Source organism: Montipora capricornis, chromosome 2, assembly GCF_036669925.1.
Source record: "Montipora capricornis isolate CH-2021 chromosome 2, ASM3666992v2, whole genome shotgun sequence".
NCBI classification, from domain to species: Eukaryota; Metazoa; Cnidaria; class Anthozoa; order Scleractinia; family Acroporidae; genus Montipora; species Montipora capricornis.
The window spans coordinates 2,952,164-2,970,451 of record NC_090884.1 but is presented as its reverse complement, the minus strand read 5'-3'; the positions used below and the strand labels follow the sequence as shown (position 1 = coordinate 2,970,451).

Sequence of the window (18,288 nt, the reverse complement as noted above, 5' to 3'; positions counted from 1 at the left end):
CTTTATTTTGTTTCTACCCTTGAAGCCAGCGATTATTTCAGGGGGCTTAACTTTTCTGGGTATGCATCTATCCAGCATGTGATCTAACTCATACTTTTTCCCACCCTGAGTTAAATACGGTTTTTTTATACCGAAAATTTCATTTCCTAAGCGCCCCTCTCCCTCAGAGAAGAAATGGGCCATCCTTATCTTATGGTCGGACCTTCATGTATTTTTTTTTTATCATAAGTAATATACTTCCCGCAACCTTCTTAGAGAAACGACACATTTTGAAAAGAGCGCTAAAGCAAAAAAAAAAAAATAATTATTTGAACACTGTTGGTACTTGCTTTCACTTTATTTGGTGGCTTCTAAAGAAGCCGTTTGTTTTTGTTCTTTTCTTCTTAATAAGGTTCTACTTTTTTGCTGCAGTTGCCTTGGGTTTCCTAGCTGCCTTCTTTGGTGTACTTGCACGTTTCTTGGGAGTTTTTGCGCGCTTCTTTCCCGCCGTTTTGGCTTTCGGTTTCTTTGCAGCCTTCTTCTTGGCCGGTGACTTGGCCTTTTTTGCCGCAGTCTTCTTCGTCCTTTTCTTCACAGTCTTTTTCTTTGCTGCTTTCTTCTTAGGTGCAACAGCCTTCTTCGTGGCCTTTTTAGCAGCTGCTTTCTTCTTCACCTTCTTTTTCGGAGCGACGGTTGCCTTGTTGACCTTAAAAGATCCTGATGCCCCCTTTCCTTTTGTGTGCAACAGCGTTCCAGATGCAACGCCCTTCTTCAGGGCCATTTTGAGGTGTGTCGAGGTATCACCCATCACACCGAAATTGGCTTTGATGTACTTTTCAATGGCCTGCCTTGACGAACCGCCCCGTTCTTTCATGGCCGTAATAGCTTGCGTAACCATCATTATGTACGGCGGGCGAGTGGCCTTTGGTCGGGGTTTTCTAGTTTTCTTCCGCGCACCCGGGCTCTTAGATCTCGACCCTGAACGGGATCTTGATCTGGAACGTGATCTGGATCTAGAACGAGATACAGCAGACATTTCCAGTGAAATATTAATACGCTCACACGATTAATCAACTGAAATGTCCTTGTGAACACATTTATTTCGCGCCTTTTATAACAAAGGGTCGAACCCCCGAGGGAACACGTTCTATGTGAGGATCCCGAAAAGAATATGCTCGTCGGCGACATGATTCAAATGTGTGTTTCTTCGAAGAAATTGTCGAGCATTTGCGCATTATCCAGTCCCTTGAGGAAAACAGTAGGTTAACGAGTAGTTAGCCAATAGAACGAGTTTTATCTATGAACCTGTTAGAAAACCCTTTTTAACAGAATAATCGGGGGTTTTCGATGCCTTATTCATTGTCCTTGGTGTCAAAAAATAATGTGAATGCTAACAGTGCCTAATAGTTTGTCAATTAGCACATATGAACGTGTAAAAAGCTCTTTAAGTTTAAGTTCGATGTTCGGACAATGGTTGACGAACGACATGAGTAGCGGTAACTACTTTTAGGAGTGTTTTTGTTAAAGAAGAAAATGCCCAAGAAAGACAAAGTTCCCATCCTGCCATTTGTACATGTAGCAAAAAAATCTTTGTAAGCAATTTTCCGCTGTCGCTCGATGGTATCCAAAAATGCGGTTTATTATTTCCTCTTTTTATGAAATTTATTAACTTTGCCAGTCAAGCTGACAGCGCCACAACAGCTTGCGTCAATTACTGTGGCCCCTTTTTTACCCTCCCAACCATGATACACAACAGAAGACAGACATGCCACAACACCGGGAACTACGTGCCCTGCTCTTAGCGACAAGTGTGTGTTCTTTCTTTTTATTTTCCTTTTCTCAAGAAAAAGATGTAGGAATCGATTTTGCCGGAGGCAGTCTCCTCATTTCGTTGGGCATGAAACGAAATGTGATTAAATTATCATAAGCTTAACATAGTGGATTGCGCCGAATTATTGACTGAAGGCGAGAGTTAATTAAGAGCGCCAACTGGTTAATTACCGGCATATAAGTTAAAGAGCCTGAAAATTTTTCTGATTAAATGATTAAAATACTCCCCTGAGTTCAAACCTAAACTGGCGGGGTTGTTAGCAGGAAGTTGCCGGGAAGCTAGGACTCGGAAACCGGGGAAGCGTTCATCATGTAAGCTGACGACACTACGGTCTTCTGCATCTGTTCCACACAAGACGAAAACGACTCCTCAAAATAGAATTTTGCTCCAGTATAAGTCTTTCGCGATTATTCCATCTCGTTCACGTCCAACAATGTGGGCGAAGTATCCTAAAAATAAATTGGTACGAGCGGTTTTAGACTGAAAATAGAGAATGAAAGATTCTCTGTTACTGTAGTATATGCTCACGTCGTTGTCAAAACCTAAAATTTGGTGATTTCACGTCGTCGTCATGTGCTAAAATCCGTGCCAACTAACCAACTGAGCTATGAGGCCCCGGTTCAAACCCCGTTGAAGTCTTGAATTTTTCAGGCATCTCTACGTAATTGTTAAAATTGCGTCCATAACTGCGAGGATCATAGCTTTACTTGATTAATTGTCTTCTTAAATTTTAAAATGCCTATTTTACTATGGATGATTTTATTTTATTTCCGTGAGTGTAGTTTTAATAATTTCTAGCATTTTATCACTAATTTGTAATTTTGTACACGACACCACAAGCTTTTAGCTTTGAATTTGATATCGTGTATAAATAAAGGTTGTATTGTATTGTATTGTATTGTGTTCGGTTTTCCAGATACGATTTCAGTCATGCGAGGACCTGGGGCCCGTTTCTCGAACGTCCCGATAACTTTTCGGGCCCGAAAAGCCATGTGTGAAACTGCCAACCCCTTATTTTGGAAAGCCGATCTTTTAACATGTTTTTAAGATAACAAAAAAAAATTACTGTAAATTTTGTAGACTTAAATCCTCTCCGTTCTTGAGATACAAAGGGAATTGTGACACCCGAAAATGGCCCGTAAAGTTTCGGGACGTTCGAGAAACGGGCCCCTGGCCTTCTAAACCAAACCGATTTCAGAGTCTTTCAATAAGCAGCTGATGGTCTACTGTGTCGAACGCAGCCGAAAGGTCTAATAACAGGAGCGCAACACATTTCTAAATTGTCAACAGCTTGAAGGATATTATCTCGTACTTTCACGAGTTCCGTTTCTGTGCTATGGAAGCGTTTATAAGCAGACTGCAAAGTTTCACTGAGGTGATTTTCAGTGAGATAATCATTCAGTTGACAGGCAACAGCCTTCTCAATGATCTTGGATATGGCCTTCGAGTTCGAAATGGGTCTGAAATTTAAGAATTCACTGGAGCTAAGAGAATCCTTTAATTTCGGTTTCACTATGGCTTGTTTAAGTTGTGTTGACGTGTGTCCAGATTTGAGAGACATGTGAACAATATCTGTAAGTACTGGAAGAAGTATATCTTTACAGCCGCATTGGACTGATGCTGGAATAGGATCAAGCTCGCATGGTCTTTGTCCGATAGTGTTGACGTAGTTAACTGTTTCCGAAGTCACCGTGCGGAAACTGCGAAATTCAGTTTCTGTCAGAGAAGTCAGAGGATGCCGCTCATCACCCAGTGTACATGAAAGGGAGGTAGACCTATCAGTCAGCGTCATAATCATATCAGTCAGTCATAATCTTGTTGTAATCGAATTCAGCAAAACTATTGACAAACTGGTAGGTCGACGAGGCTTCAGGTATAGCGTTGCTCTGATTTGTGGTGTAGCAACCTGTCTCAGTATTATGCTAAAAAGCTTTCTCTGATGTGATGAGGTTAGATTAGAAGGATACTTTAGCCTCATGTAGCACCCTATTAACAACTTGACACTGTTCAACTCTAAACAGCGACGTTTCCTTTTAGCTTCAGCAATACTGTCTGTGTACCATGGTTTATAAACCGTAGGTCCCATCTCACAGCCGTTGTTCATAAACTCTGTGCGGGGACGTTAAAGACCCCACACACTATTCGAAAAGATTACCGGTTTTGTGGCTTTTCTACTCTCTGCATCAGAAGTTGCTGGCTCAGTTGGCGAACATGGTGTATGAGGCCACCTAAGCAGAAACAACCATAAGTCAACTAACTTTGCCGAGCGCTGGAATATGTAGATGTAGATGTAGATGAACTTTGGATGCGACTGTATATCCCAAAACTACACAAAATTTCAATGTGGATAGCTTTTCCAAGAAAATTAGTAAGGCGTGTTGTTTCTTTTGAGTCAAGTGCCGAGTTTCGTTTTTGAGCCAGTTATGACATAAAACTAAACAGCAAAACTAATGCGTTACCCTAACAGTGCTCCTTTAAAAAAACTGACAAAAATATAATGGAAAATATAATATAATGAAAACCTGCAAAATGCTGTACTAATTACCCGGCCTACATCTTGGATAGCGAGACTGACAGAGTCCTGGGGCGAGTAAAAAAAATGCACTCAGTGAGGGGAGGACAGTATGAAATGGTAGTGGGGGAGAGGGAAAGAAAAATGCTTGCTAAAATCTCCGAAAGCGCTGTAGACACTAAGACATACAGCGCAGAAAAGTTTGTTAACTTATCGTTAGCCGATCGTTAATCGATAATCAAATGTCCGGGATGCCCGAAATACGAAGATTTGACGTCATACTAAAGGAGCTGTCAAATGTACACTGCGATGGAAACCATGTGCGTCGAATATTATTTGACCCATGGTAAAACTCTGTTTGTGGCGCGTAATAGGGAACTTAAGCACAGACGTTTTTGAGCCACGGACGGCAACCGGAAATTTAATTTTTCCCTTTTTGGAGTGTTTTCACGTCATCGTGGTTGTAACATCAAGCCACAGTGATCAACAAGAGCTTTTCCTGTCCGTGGTAAGGAGCAAAACCACGCCAAAAAAGGAAACATTCGACTTCCGGTTGCAGTCCGTGGCTCACGAACGTCTTAAGCTCCCTAATTATGAAGGGCAGAAGCTTTTTGTTCGTAAACAAAGATATGGAATTTTTGAGTGTTAAATGGTCAAAAAATCTTTACCTTAAGTGGTATTTCTCTGAAAATTTGTATTCTGGCTAAGACAAACACGATCTTTCCATTTCTGGAATTAAGGAAGTTCACCAATTATCAGTCATGTGACCAGTTTGTTGCAAAAGGCCTATTCAAAGTCGAGACGATGTGGGATCACATGGCTGTATTGGTGAATACGATTGTATCCACCCTAAATGTTTTCTCTTTTTACTTTTGGTATGGTATTTCGGATGGCAAATGTGCATTTCAGTAAATGCCCTTTCCGTAGTTTCATAACATTTTTAATGAAAACAAAATATATTTTTACGAGACCCCCCTGTGGGCTCACTAGAGAACGAAAAAATTATTATTGTCTGTTTCGCTTTCTATTCATCACGGTCACCCAGGCCGCTTTAAGCGATCACCACCGTCTCCTGGATCGGACCTGATTCAGTGCAGAAAAAATTGATACATGGTAGGATCTGCAAAACACGTTTGCGTTGTGCAATGTGGAATGTTTGTATGAACGAACGGAAGTAAATCATTGAACGTTCTCCGGGTCTGTGAGCGTTGAATGCCTGCCATAGCCGCAATGTCTAAACCGGGGAAGAATAAATTGAAATTGACGATAGCGCCTTCTACGCCAGAACCCGCCGTACAGCCGTAAGTACAGAGACGCTTTTTGGGTGTTTTAATTCAATTTCTGAGCTCATATTTTTCGTAAACAAGTTGTGCTGGACGATGGTAATCAGCCATGATGTGCTTTTTGTCATTCTTGTACTGCAGCAACGATGCGGCTGGGATCGGCTTGCAGAAAGTCGAAGAAATAAGAAAGAAGTTCAATCAACTTGAACTCGACGATCAGCAACGAAAAAGGCTCGAGGCCTTCATAGCCGAGAAGCGGAAAATTGGAGAATTAAACGCCGAGGATTTCGAAAAGTTGGCAGAATTAGGAGCTGGAAATGGCGGTGTTGTGACCAAAGTTGTGCACAAACCTACCAGCCTTCTCATGGCTAGAAAGGTGAGTCCGAGAATCCGAATATTTAGAACCCAATTAAATCCCAACTGAATACATTTTTCGTCTGATGATAACGCGATCTTGTCTGCATTTAATTTCCTGATTTCTTCCATAGGATCTGTTTCTTTGCCTCTATTTAAAGTGGTTTTATTTTGTGGAGCTGTCTACGCACAACCTACTGGAATTTTTTGTGTTGTATTTTACACATTTTTTCAAAGAACTCCTAATTTGTTTGTTCCACAGCTTATTCACTTGGAAATCAAGCCCTCAATACGTAACCAGATCATAAGAGAACTGAAAGTTTTACATGATTGCAATTCTCCATACATTGTTGGATTTTATGGAGCCTTTTACAGTGACGGAGAAATCTCCATTTGTATGGAACACATGGTAAAAGGCAACGTTTCGCGTGTAAATTAGCAAATGTAATTGTTGTTTATGGTGTACTTCCTCCGCAGGAGAGCGAATAGGGGCTATGCATGATCTAGCATTTATTCATCTGTTGTAGGAAATTTGTAAAAGCAAATCGCGCTCCTTGGATGGCAGTTTAGATATAAATTATTCACTGATTTCTTAGCCCACGTCGACCAGAGCGAATTGCAAACTTGCTTGCAGAGAGCTTTGCTGTGCAACGATCGCGGCCTACATAGTGATCCTGTGAAGAATTTGTGCGAAGCATAACGTCCTGCTATCAAGTGAAAACTCACAAACAACTTCAACACTATCTGCGGTCTTTATATTCCTTCATCGGGACTTTCTGAAGTAAACTTTCAGCCAAGATAGCTCCGTTGCCCTTATTGCAGATCGCTGGCCTTCTCTTTATGCAAAAAATGGGAATAAGTCCTGCTTCTAGCTAAAGCAATCAACTTTAATTTTTCCCTCACAATTTCGAAAAGATAGGTGAGATCTAAGTTTCTTTTTAGTATCTTGATACATGACTGTTCGTGGAAAATTGTGGATTTTTCTTTCTAGAACATTCCCCCCACCAACTCGGTTATGAGAAATTCAATTATCATCTAGGCTTTGAAGTGAGCTCAGCTTCGTGTTCTGTTTGCAATTGTTATGTTTTTTCCGAGTGTTGAGGTATCTCAGCATGATAACTTTGCTCACAAGCTCTTAGCCCATAATTGTTTGCAATTTTGTTATTTTTTTCACATAGCTTGCTTTAAAATTCCTTCATATTTCTCTTTCTTTCCACACCTGCAGACATTTTAATTTGCATAGCCAATGCACTGTCTGGTCTTCCACCTTTTACCCCTTAATGCTTTTATCAGTATTGATGAATTTTCAAATCACAAAATGGAAAACAACATATTCTTATCTTAATAAATTCTGACATTTTGGCATTTTGGTGTTAACAGGCCATATCTTTTCTATTACATGTATTTGTAGTCTTTTGATATTGGTGATGTACTTTAATAGTATCGGTACGTAGTGGCCCAAGGTTTAAACTTTTTCTAATTGAGTCTGCCATAGCTTAGTGGTAGAGCTTCTGAAGTGGGTTAAACTCCTGCAAAGGAGCATCCAGATCTTCTCTGAGTATCCCCCAGTTAACATCAAAAAATGAATCTCTTCATTTCAATACATACAGTAATACCTGTACTACAAATTTCTTGCCCTATGAGATTGTGGGTGAAGCAACTGTCCATTTTTATATAATTTAGGAAAAACCTTTTCCCTTATAAGTGATAATTAAATTCAAATGGGTGCAACACCAGAATGTGATACCCATAAAATAACCTCTCTGCCTTGTCAAAAAAAAAGTTCAAATTAAAACCGTTTCAGCTGTAAGAGTTCCACTTGTATATGCAAGTTTGTTCTCCAGCATTTGAAACAATTAAGGGAATCTTTGAAGTGCATATGAGCAAAATTAAATTTTTTGATCATTACAATTTGAGATAGTTTCCCCACAAAAATGGATTTTTTTAAATTGCAGGGTCAAAACAACACAATCAGAACAGCTGCTGACGTAATGGTGAAGGCAAAAGAAAAGAAACTGCCTCAACCAATGTCATATCACATGCATCACTCAATTCCTTTTTTCCGATGATCAAATGGACATTTTTCAATGTAAAAATTCTTGAACTTAAGAATGTGTGGATTTGAAAGAGCTACTAAAATTCAAAACAACCTTTGCACATTCAACTCATAATATTCTTAAAAATTGTTAACCTTGCAATTATTTCGATTCTGAAATTTCCAATTTTCTAAAAAATTATTATTAAATTGGAATAATTAGCAGGGGAGTGGTAAACGATGTTTACTGAAACTTCTACAAACATCCAGGACAGAAAAAAATATAATTAAAATAATATTGAAATGCCCATATTTTGTTTACCCTTTGCATAATGATATAACAGTTTGTTTATTATCACGTGGCTATGGTTTTAAGTTGTCACCTTAAAGTACATAGCAAGCTAAATTAATTTTGGGGTTATTTGTGAATCTTAGTGACTTCACTGAATTCAGCTTGATAAACGAGAAAATTCAACTACTAACCCATTGACTTCTGGGGGTGAGACTTAGAATATTTTATTCTGTCTAACGCTAGACAATTTTACTCATGAAGTGTGGGTATCCTGGGTACCTGAGGTCAGTGAATGGGTTAAAACATTTTCACCATGTTTTCCCCATTGATAAACAGAAATTGAGCATAATTAAAAACAGTAGTAATTTATTCCTTATCATGACATACCCTCCAACATGATCAAGTCTATTACTTAGGGACCACTCCCATGTGCATTCTCACCTTTATCCAGGGGGTGGGGACAAGAGAAGTGCCACACCCACAGCAATGGAAGATTTTTTGGAATTGATTAAATTTTTTTTTTCCAGGATGGTGGCTCCTTAGATCAGATTTTAAAGAAGGCTGATCAAGTACCAGAGGAAATCTTAGGAAAAATAACAGTTGCAGTGAGTAAAAACTGATTTGTGAATGTTTGTTTTGAGATGGAAAAAAAACATAAGGTTTCTAACTGTTTTTACAGTAGTAGCATGTCCAGTGGTCGAGCAAACAATGTGATTTATAAGACGCAGGCACAGTTGCATAGTAAAAGAAAGTCGTGTTCAAGGATTTTTAGCATTGTGGATTGAAGTTACAAGAAACAAATAATAAGCAATTGTTGGATGAGGTTGAGCATGATAGCGAGAATTATCAAGGCCGAGGTTTGTGTTATCTGCCGAAGCCGAAGGCTGAGGCAGATAACACAAACCGAGGCGTTAGTAATTTCGCTATCATACGAAAACCGAATCCAATAATTGTTTTATTATACAATTATAAATGTAGAAGCGTTGAGACATTTCACAGAACAACAACAAAGTAAGCCACGCAATGACACGTTTTAGTGTAAACATCTTTATTAATGAAAGCCGTGAATTACATGTAAAGCGGAATTCAAAAGGTTTACAGAAAGGATTTAAGCCTAAAACATCTGAAAACGTTTCAGGAAAAACTGAATCGAACTGAAACTTTTGAACAAAATTCTAAAGTTAAGTTGTACGGTCTTATGAAAAATGTTCCCGATATCGAGATGTAAACAAAACTTCACTGTGTGCAAAAACGCGTCATACCTACATTCATAAATGCCAGTGTCTGTAGATGTGACGCGATGACACAGCGCCATCTAGAATTATCGGGGTGCTTTTAGCCAATCAAAATTGAGATAGCATCATCATTGTATAATAATAAATATTGTAATGCTGACAACATAAGCAGGCAAAAATGAAATTGAGGTAACTGTCCTCTCCGAGGGTTCAGTGCTTATAAAAAAGATTTATATTTATATATATTGGTCTCAATCCTAAGAATGTGATTGCCTTGTAGGTTCTTAAGGGATTGAGCTACCTCAGAGACAATCACAAAATAATACACAGAGGTATGAGTAAAGTAACTTTTATACACCACACAAGTAAATGGTGCTATCCATGCATAGCTTGAAGGTGAATAGCAAGTACTATTCACCTCTGAGCAAATGGAGAAAAACAGAATGGCTTCCAGTATATTTTGCTTTACTTTCATAGGAGCAAATTTTATCAATAAATGGAGTTGCTGATAATGTTAACTTGTGTGGTACTGTATACATACTAAAACAATATTATTCACCTCAGTGTTGGTGAAAGTAGCAGATATTTACCACACCATTTCATGGGTTCGTAAATATCCACCACTATTCAACTCCACTTCAGTGAATAACTGTTAATATTGTTATTGTTTCTCTTGTTTTAAAATGTTCTTTTGATATAACCCAGTGGAAAAAAGAGATTTCTGTTTACGTGCAAACTGTGAAATAGAATGTTAGAATGATCGTAATGGTAAAGTAAGCAACTGTATTGATTGCAAAGGAGCCCACTGAAATCCCCACTGATTTAATTTCCAGACAGATCTCGGTGTTTTTTCTTATGCTGTTTACTTATTCAGGGCTCAACACTAACGGTAGCCAACTAGCCATAGGCTAGTGAAATTTCAGTTTTGGCTAGTAGATTTTGAGCTTCCACTAGCCATTGGGGCTAGTAAATATTGTGATGCAGTGGAGTTCAACTGAGGAGGAAACCAACACGGATTACAGTTTCCCCACACCACATTATGAATGATTAATCACGTGTGAAATCATGCAGCACTTCTCGGCTGCTGTTTCCATATGTGCGTAAATCCATCGCAAACAATCGCAAGCACCTTTCGAGAGCTTGATTACAAACAGTTTCTGTAAATGGAAACACCTTTTACGTTCATCCCCGACCAATCACCAATGATCGCAAACAAGACGCAAGAGATGTTGGCGACGAGTAGCAATGCAAAAGCGAGGAAGCAACGATATGGAAACACAATCGTAAACTGTTTCTGATTGTTTGCGATCAATCGACGATATTTTTGTGCATGTGATACGTTTTGACGAATTAGAGGCATGAAAATGGTGTCCAAGTACGATTGTAACAATGAGGATACTCCTCAAAACGGTGTGAATTTAATGAATATCGTAAGGGAATACCCCGCCAAATATACCTATAGTAAAGTTCTTGATTACGAAGAGCCAGTTCCCACAGTATAATTTGATACTGGCTATGCTGCAGCCGTTGCTGCTCCTCAAAAATGTATCGGACCCAGAATCAGTGACCTCTTTTGACACTTCCTCTCTGCCTTCTTCTTCAACAACTCCGACATAAGAAGAAGTTGAACACTATGCAAAAACGAATTCTGCTTTTATTTTTATGTATGGTTTATTTCTTAATTTACTTTATTCCGCGTTTTCCATACTTCAGTGCATTTGTGAGTTGCAAAGTTGTGGCAACGGTTCTGTGAGAATTGTCCTCAAGGCCACAAAAACGTTGCCTTCGTGAGAAAAATACGGGAAGCCGTACACTTTGGCTATTTGTGCCACTGTTGGAAGGATGGATATGAGAATATGAGAATATTTACTAAAAGCATGAGTTGTGTTTGCAAATGTGGAATTTTTTTCATGGTAGTTTTTACAATTTGAATGAAACTGTGCATGACAAGACTGGCTAGTGCAAATTTAGATTTGGCTAGTGACATCAGACCTGATACTAGCCACTATGCTAGTGAGCTACAAAGTTAGTCTTGAGCCCTGTTATTAACCCATTGACCCCCTTGTGGAGGCAGTTGAAGTTGGTGGCTTGTTTGAGTAGAATAAAATGATGTTGCCTGAGCCAATTTTTAACACTGGATTTTTAATGCAATATTTTTGTTGCAGCAACATGTTGCAGGTTTTTGAATCACTTTGAAAAACATGCAACATTGTTGCCCGAATTTTGTTGGAGTTGGTGTGTGTAACACCCCACCGTTGACTTTTAACGCAACATTGTTCCAGAATGGGCCACAGAGAACCGAAGTAAGTCACACCAACGGTCATGTCAATGGTGTCTGCCATATTTGTTTGCCTGTGATTGTCGAGCAGGAGCCTGGGCTCAAATGTTGCAAGCAATGTTACGTTAAAAAATCAGCTTGTGTCACATCACCTTTATAACCAACTGTTGTCATTGTCAAAATTAATTTTAATCTTAGGTTTTAAAGAATCTGTCTTAGGGGAAAAGAGTAGACTAAGTAGACTTCAATGGGTGAAGGAGCCAACACTTTGGCGCTTATTGAAACCACTGCGAAACCATTACAAGAACCAAGCGGCCTAAAGACAAGGGTATCCACAATTATTTGCAAAGGTCACAGGAATGCTAGAATACAACATGATGCAATGAACAAACAACCCTTGGCACCCTGATTGATGCATGTTTGATATTCTCAATTACATGCAATATTGATGCCTACTCAGATATTGTAATGTTGTTTTCAACAGATGTTAAGCCATCAAACATCTTAGTTAACTCCTGTGGTGAGATCAAACTATGCGACTTTGGGGTCAGTGGTCAGCTTATTGACTCAATGGCAAATTCCTTTGTTGGAACAAGGTCCTACATGTCGGTAAGCTGGAGGAGTATCAAAAATTGATTTCAGTAATAATTATAGTAGAAATTTATATTTGTCCCAATTTTTTGGTAATTCTTATTTTCATCTTTGCTGATACATCTTCCATTATTATCATCTCAATCAAAGTTTTATTGTTAGTATTGCTGCGTTCGATGACGGAGAATACATCCTAATTGTGTCAGTCCTACGTGAAGTCCCTTGGGTATCCATGATGCCATACAATTTCACAGTTTGGACACCATCTTGGACTGGCTGGCTGGCTGGCACTCATGGACTCGAATGTGATAGTGCATGGCTTGCCTAAGTGAAACCACTGCATTAGGGAAAGCACTGTTGCATTAGGTTAATACCGTTAAGTGGCCGTTTGGGAATATCCTGTGGTGTACTGACTGGAGGGAGTCATGCTGCTTGACTATCCAGCAAGATACTGCTATCCCACAGAACTAATATTGCTTTATTATTAATGACATGTTTTCCATTATTGCTTTTAATAGATTTACTAACAACAAGATAAAAGTCAAATTTACCTATAGTGGCACCTTCATTACTGAACAATTACTAGAAAAGGGTACAAAATGATTCTCCCCAAAATATGCTAAGTACTACTTTTCAAATGCCTTATTGATGATAAAACAGGAATGAAATGCACCTCACTAATCCTTGATTATTGCAAGTGTCATGAATGGTCAGCTTATCATGATAATGATGTTGATTATTGATCACTGAAAGAGTTTTAGGCTTTTTTGCTGAATCGTGGAAAGGATAAGAAACCAAAATGATGAAACCATTTACTCAAACCTCCTGTCTCTTTTGAGAGTTGAAAACATTCCCTTTTGTAGCCTGAGCGACTTCAAGGAGCAAATTACTCAGTTCTCTCGGACATCTGGAGTTTTGGCCTGTCTCTTGTTGAAATGGCAATAGGAAGATATCCCATTCCACCACCAGAGGAAAATGAACTTGAAAAAAATGCTAATTTTTCGCCATCTATCATGAGACCCCCTCCTGGAGCCAGACAACCAAGCGGGGGAAACAATGATGCTGCTCGACCCATGGCGATATTTGAATTGTTGGATTACATTGTTAATGAGGTAACAATATATATTTTTTGTTTTGCCCTCCTTCTTGTTCTGAATTGCATGATACATTTGCAATGTTTTTTCCTGTCTTCAACACTTTTAAAATTTGTAGAATTCACTTTACAATAATAATTGTAATTTTTGTAAAGTGAATTCTACAAATTCTAAAAGTGTTAAAAGTTTGGCCTGTTCTGGAATATTGCACCCCAGTTTTTAATCACTCCCTACCTTCATATCTTGGTGCTGACCTTGAATGGATACAAAAGCACACAGTCACCCGCTTGCTTTGTAAAAATGTTCTTGTACTAATAGCCTTATGTCATGCAATATCATTACTCTTGAACAAAAGACTTCATGATTAGGGTCTATGTAAGAAGCTCCTTGAGGAGGTAGTGGCAGAAAAAGATATAAACTTCAGCACTTTCTGTAACAGGGGTTTTATTAGAAGCCGGGACCTGGGTACTAGCACCCATCTACGCTGAGTACAGTACCTGCCTTTGCTCAAAAGAGGTCTCAAGTTCAAAAGCCAGACTATATATAGGGGTGCCTGCTTACTCTATAGCAAGGCCTCTTCTACTTTAAAACTTAATGAAACCCCAACTTACTGCCATCAAAGTATGCCCCACATGCACTAATAGGTTGACGAACACTTTTGACTCCGGATGAAAGTTGTTTCAAACAGGGTTTGTCATGTCATCAAAACCATTTGGTTAAAAGGGGCTATATGTATTTTAAGTTAACCATGACTTTTGAACTTGAAAAAGTTAAACATTACTCTTACATCACAGACAAGTTGTTATAAGCTTGAAAAACCCCTAACCAACATTTTTCAGGATTATCTGAATGTGGTCCATTTCAATCGTTCAGGATCTATACATCTTCACTTTTTTTTTTAAATTGTGTAACATATCCCTTTTAGAATTTTTTAAAACTGATTTACAGCAAACCCCGTTGTAAACGAATTTGCCTGAATTTGTAGTTTTGAAGTTAATAAGCCAGGGTTATTCAAGGTCTGCCTTTTGTTTATCAATTTTCAGCCTCCCCCTAAACTACCATCTGATCACTTTTCACCAGAGTTTTGCGAGTTTGTCAATAAATGGTAGGTCATGACTTGTGCAAATGTACATCTATGTTTAATGGCAAAGTTGCAGTTACAGCAGGTTGCACAGGATTTGAGCCCGAAAATACTGTAATCATTGCAGGATTAAATGATTTAAAATCATCTTTTTGTGCCTTATATTATCTCCCTGTCCTCAATATTGGTGGATAGTTGGTAACTATTCACCGAAGTGGAGGTGGCTTAAATGGTGGATATGAGTACAATGAACGTTTAGAATACCTTGGCCATACCTGGGATGGCCAAGTCTTCTCTATCGTCGTAACTTTCTTAGCATAGTCCAATTATTTAAGTTTATTAATGGTTTTTCTAAAGTCAATTTACATGATTACTTACAGTTTTCGAAAGGTCGTACCAGGTCTGCTCATGGTTACAAAATTTGGACACCACATGCTCGAACTAACATCTATAAATTCTCCTTTTGGCTTAGGTATATTAATAAGTGGAATGATCTGCCAGAAAATTTAGTTCATTGTAATTCTGTCAGTAAATTTAAAAAAGGTCTTAAAAGCTATTTATACAACATGACTCAGTAATCTTTTTATCCATTCATTTTTCTTTACTCTTTGTAAATATTTCTACATTTTCTCCATGTTTATAGTTCAAATATTTTTAATGACCGTATAATGTATTTATATTTTATAGTTTCTTAATATTTCTATATTTAATGTTTATTAATATATCATATTTGTTTTATTCTAATCTGTTTTGGGGGTTGCCGTATATGAGGATTCAGTTCTTCCCTGGCAGCACCCTTTAAAAAAAAAAAAAAAAAAAAAGAAGCGCCGAGGTAAATATCCACCACTAGCCACCGACACTGAGGTGAATAGTTGTTTTAGTATATACTAAAACAGTAAGATAGTATAAAACAAAAAGATGATTTTAACTCATTTATTCCTGCACAGATTACAACATTTTCGGGTGCGAATTGCGCAGAGGTGAATAGCAAAGGATATCCGGAGTTTGAGTAGCCAATCAGCGCGCGAGTTCAACGCTATCCACTGTTTTAGTGTATACTAATGGTGGATATTTCCCTCCCTGCTTTGTGGCTTGGTGAATAGTTGTTAAATATTCTGCTGCCATCAATACATACATTTACTCTCACATGTACAATACAACTCATACATTGTTGAGATCTTACATCATTAGTTGTATCTCTTGCAAAATGTATCTAAAATAACAGGAAAATGTCACAATTAAGTAATATGCCATTGTTATTCTAGAGTTTACAAAAAAGAAAGGAATACCATAACACTGAAAATAATGCAGTGGTGAGAGCACTCGCTTTCCACCAGTGTGGCCCGGGATCGATTCCCGGATTCTACGCCATATGTGGGTTGAGTTTGTTGTTTCTCTACACTGCTCTGAGAGGTTTTTCCCTGGGTACTCTGGTTTTCCCCTCTCCTCAAAAACTAACATTTGCAGGCGTATCTCAGTTGGCTAGTGTGCGGCTTTCAGAGCAAAGGGTCCCCACTTCGATCCTGATTGATACCAGTTTCGAGGAATTACTGACGTTAAATAAATTGACTTTACTTTTCTTTATTTATTTGAACTCCCTCCAACCGTTGTGTAGAAAACCAAATGTGTCAGGGAGTCGTAGGCACCTTGGTGACTACAGCACCCTTATGTTCAAGGTCATAAAACAGAAAATAGAGAAGGGCTCCCTGTTGTGAAGACCAGTTCTGTTTTTTGTTTTCTGTTTATCAGAGATGGATATGTGCCTAATTTAGTTCCTTTTAGGCATGTTTTTCTTTCATGACACCAGTTTTATTTTTATCAAAATAATGTCATTAATCATTCTGTTTTTTAAAGTCACACCAGGGCGGACAAAAGTGATCTGCTTGTCAACACAACAGTTATGTGTTCCTCATATCATTCATGTGTGAGCCAACATGTTATTGACCAGTGTATTAATGACTACATTTAATTATGCATGTAATATGAGGTCAGTGGGTTTATTAGCAATTCCAGTGAAAACCTGAGATTTTTTTTTGTTTCAGTCTTGTAAAGAATCCCTCTGAGAGAGCAGACCTGAAGTCTTTAATGGTGGGTTTCCAAACTTCTATGCATCTGATATGAAACTAGTTTTTGGGCGTTCTTCAGTAATTCTAAGTTTTCCAGTATAAAATAATCTCCTTAGAGCCTGCATAATCTGTTATTGTCACAGTGTTATGAAAAATACGAACATCATCATCATCGTCATCATCCTTAATATTACTTTCATTCACTTCATAATAATATTGATAAAAAGTTTTTATTTCCATATTTTCCCAGAACCATCAATTTGTAAAGAAATCGGAGTATACACAAGTAGACTTTGCTGGTTGGGTTTGTAATGTGGCTGGTCTCTAGCAAGCGGCAGAATGAGAATATTGTTACTGAAGAAGGTTATTTAACTTGAAACACTGGATGTACGGAAGATGCTAGAGGAAAGAAAAACAGATATTTGAAAAGGTTTTATATAAATGCACTATCTGAATAGCAGTAACTGATGGGTGTCTTAGTGGGGTTTACCTCTGAGCTCAAAGTTGCATCATGCGCAGATGCACGGACTAAAGTATAACAGTGGCAATGTAGATCTCATGATTTCTGGTATTCAGTACACTTATGTGAGTGTTTAAGAGATGTTGTGCAGCAGTAAAAAGGAAAGAACACTAGGGCGTCTCTTCAGCCCAAGTTGTAAGGGAGTGGGAGTCCTGGCTGGTCAAACAGCAATGATTAAGGTGTCATAAGGTGAGAGGTCATTGTGGGTGAATGGAGTGGGCATCATAAATAATTTTGTGGTCATGGGAAGGGTGGGAAAGAATGTCACACTTTCATACTTGGTGACTTCTTACGATATAAGTTTTGCATAAATAGGTTCCTTTGTATTATGGAAATAATGTATCATAATTCAGCTTTTCCGACGCTTGAATTAACAATAATTCCTCTATTTTATGTCATCTCTCTAGTACATGCTTCACAGGCTGGCGATTGCAAATTACAAATTATTAGATCTTTCCTGTGCCGTGGCTCTAGCATTGTTATAAAACGTTTTTTAGTTTAAAGTTGCTCTGTTTCTAGAACATATAACTAACAATATTACAAAAATTAATTAGATGTTCTACATTCAGGGTCACTTTATAATTTGACATATTGTATCTTTCCACGGTTACATCACACCCACTATCCGTCTCTGTTTCTCGCTTTGGGTGTGGATAAAGTTCAGCTAAAGCATGTTTGCAATAAAGAAAATCGAATTTTTTTCCTCTAGACAATTTGCCGAGGAAACAAAAAACATATTTATGCGTAACCGAAGTTGCCTTGGTTAAAATTAATTTCTAGGTTAAGCAACCAGAAAAAAAAAAGAAATTTCCCGAAAACATAGCTAGATGAAAGGATCCTGTTTTTTTTTTCCTGCTTAACCCACTAATTGGGAGACGAGTTCGTTACTCTGTATGTGCAATTCACGCATGTAGCTGACCTCAGTTTTTTAGGGACATCTTGCGAGTAATTAAGATGGCTTAAGAAAAATGTAGTTTTACTCCTATGGGAACAATCCAGCTGAAAATCAGCTACCTTGAATTCCTCTGTTTGTACAACCATATCTACTCAGGCAAAGTAAAACTCACGTTAAGTTTGCCTCTAGAAAGTTTAATCAGGTAAATAATTGTGTTCACCTAAATTGGCACAACATGTTCT

The 18,288-nt window shown here is 38.2% G+C and overlaps 2 protein-coding genes across 2 annotated transcripts in view; one reads left to right on the top strand and one right to left on the bottom strand.

The window, feature by feature from the left end:
* Position 1: 1 nt before the first annotated feature.
* Positions 2 to 1,166, bottom strand: LOC138038477 (histone H1-delta-like). Its single transcript, XM_068884353.1, has one exon. The coding sequence runs from the start codon at positions 1,013 to 1,015 to the stop codon at positions 395 to 397; it is 621 nt and encodes a 206-aa protein (XP_068740454.1). The 5' UTR covers positions 1,016 to 1,166; the 3' UTR covers positions 2 to 394.
* Positions 1,167 to 5,355: 4,189 nt separating this feature from the next.
* The window catches only part of LOC138038471 (dual specificity mitogen-activated protein kinase kinase 1-like), a 13,867-nt gene continuing 934 nt past the window's right edge, over positions 5,356 to 18,288 (top strand). Inside the window, exons 1-10 of the mRNA XM_068884342.1 lie at positions 5,356 to 5,623; positions 5,747 to 5,981; positions 6,222 to 6,368; positions 8,814 to 8,891; positions 9,802 to 9,853; positions 12,284 to 12,408; positions 13,254 to 13,502; positions 14,528 to 14,589; positions 16,608 to 16,653; positions 16,882 to 18,288. The exon at positions 16,882 to 18,288 is cut by the window's right edge and continues 934 nt beyond it. Of these exons, the coding sequence (XP_068740443.1) occupies positions 5,535 to 5,623; positions 5,747 to 5,981; positions 6,222 to 6,368; positions 8,814 to 8,891; positions 9,802 to 9,853; positions 12,284 to 12,408; positions 13,254 to 13,502; positions 14,528 to 14,589; positions 16,608 to 16,653; positions 16,882 to 16,959 (1,161 nt within the window). The 5' untranslated portion in view covers positions 5,356 to 5,534 and the 3' untranslated portion in view covers positions 16,960 to 18,288. The remainder of the gene's footprint in view (positions 5,624 to 5,746; positions 5,982 to 6,221; positions 6,369 to 8,813; positions 8,892 to 9,801; positions 9,854 to 12,283; positions 12,409 to 13,253; positions 13,503 to 14,527; positions 14,590 to 16,607; positions 16,654 to 16,881) is intronic.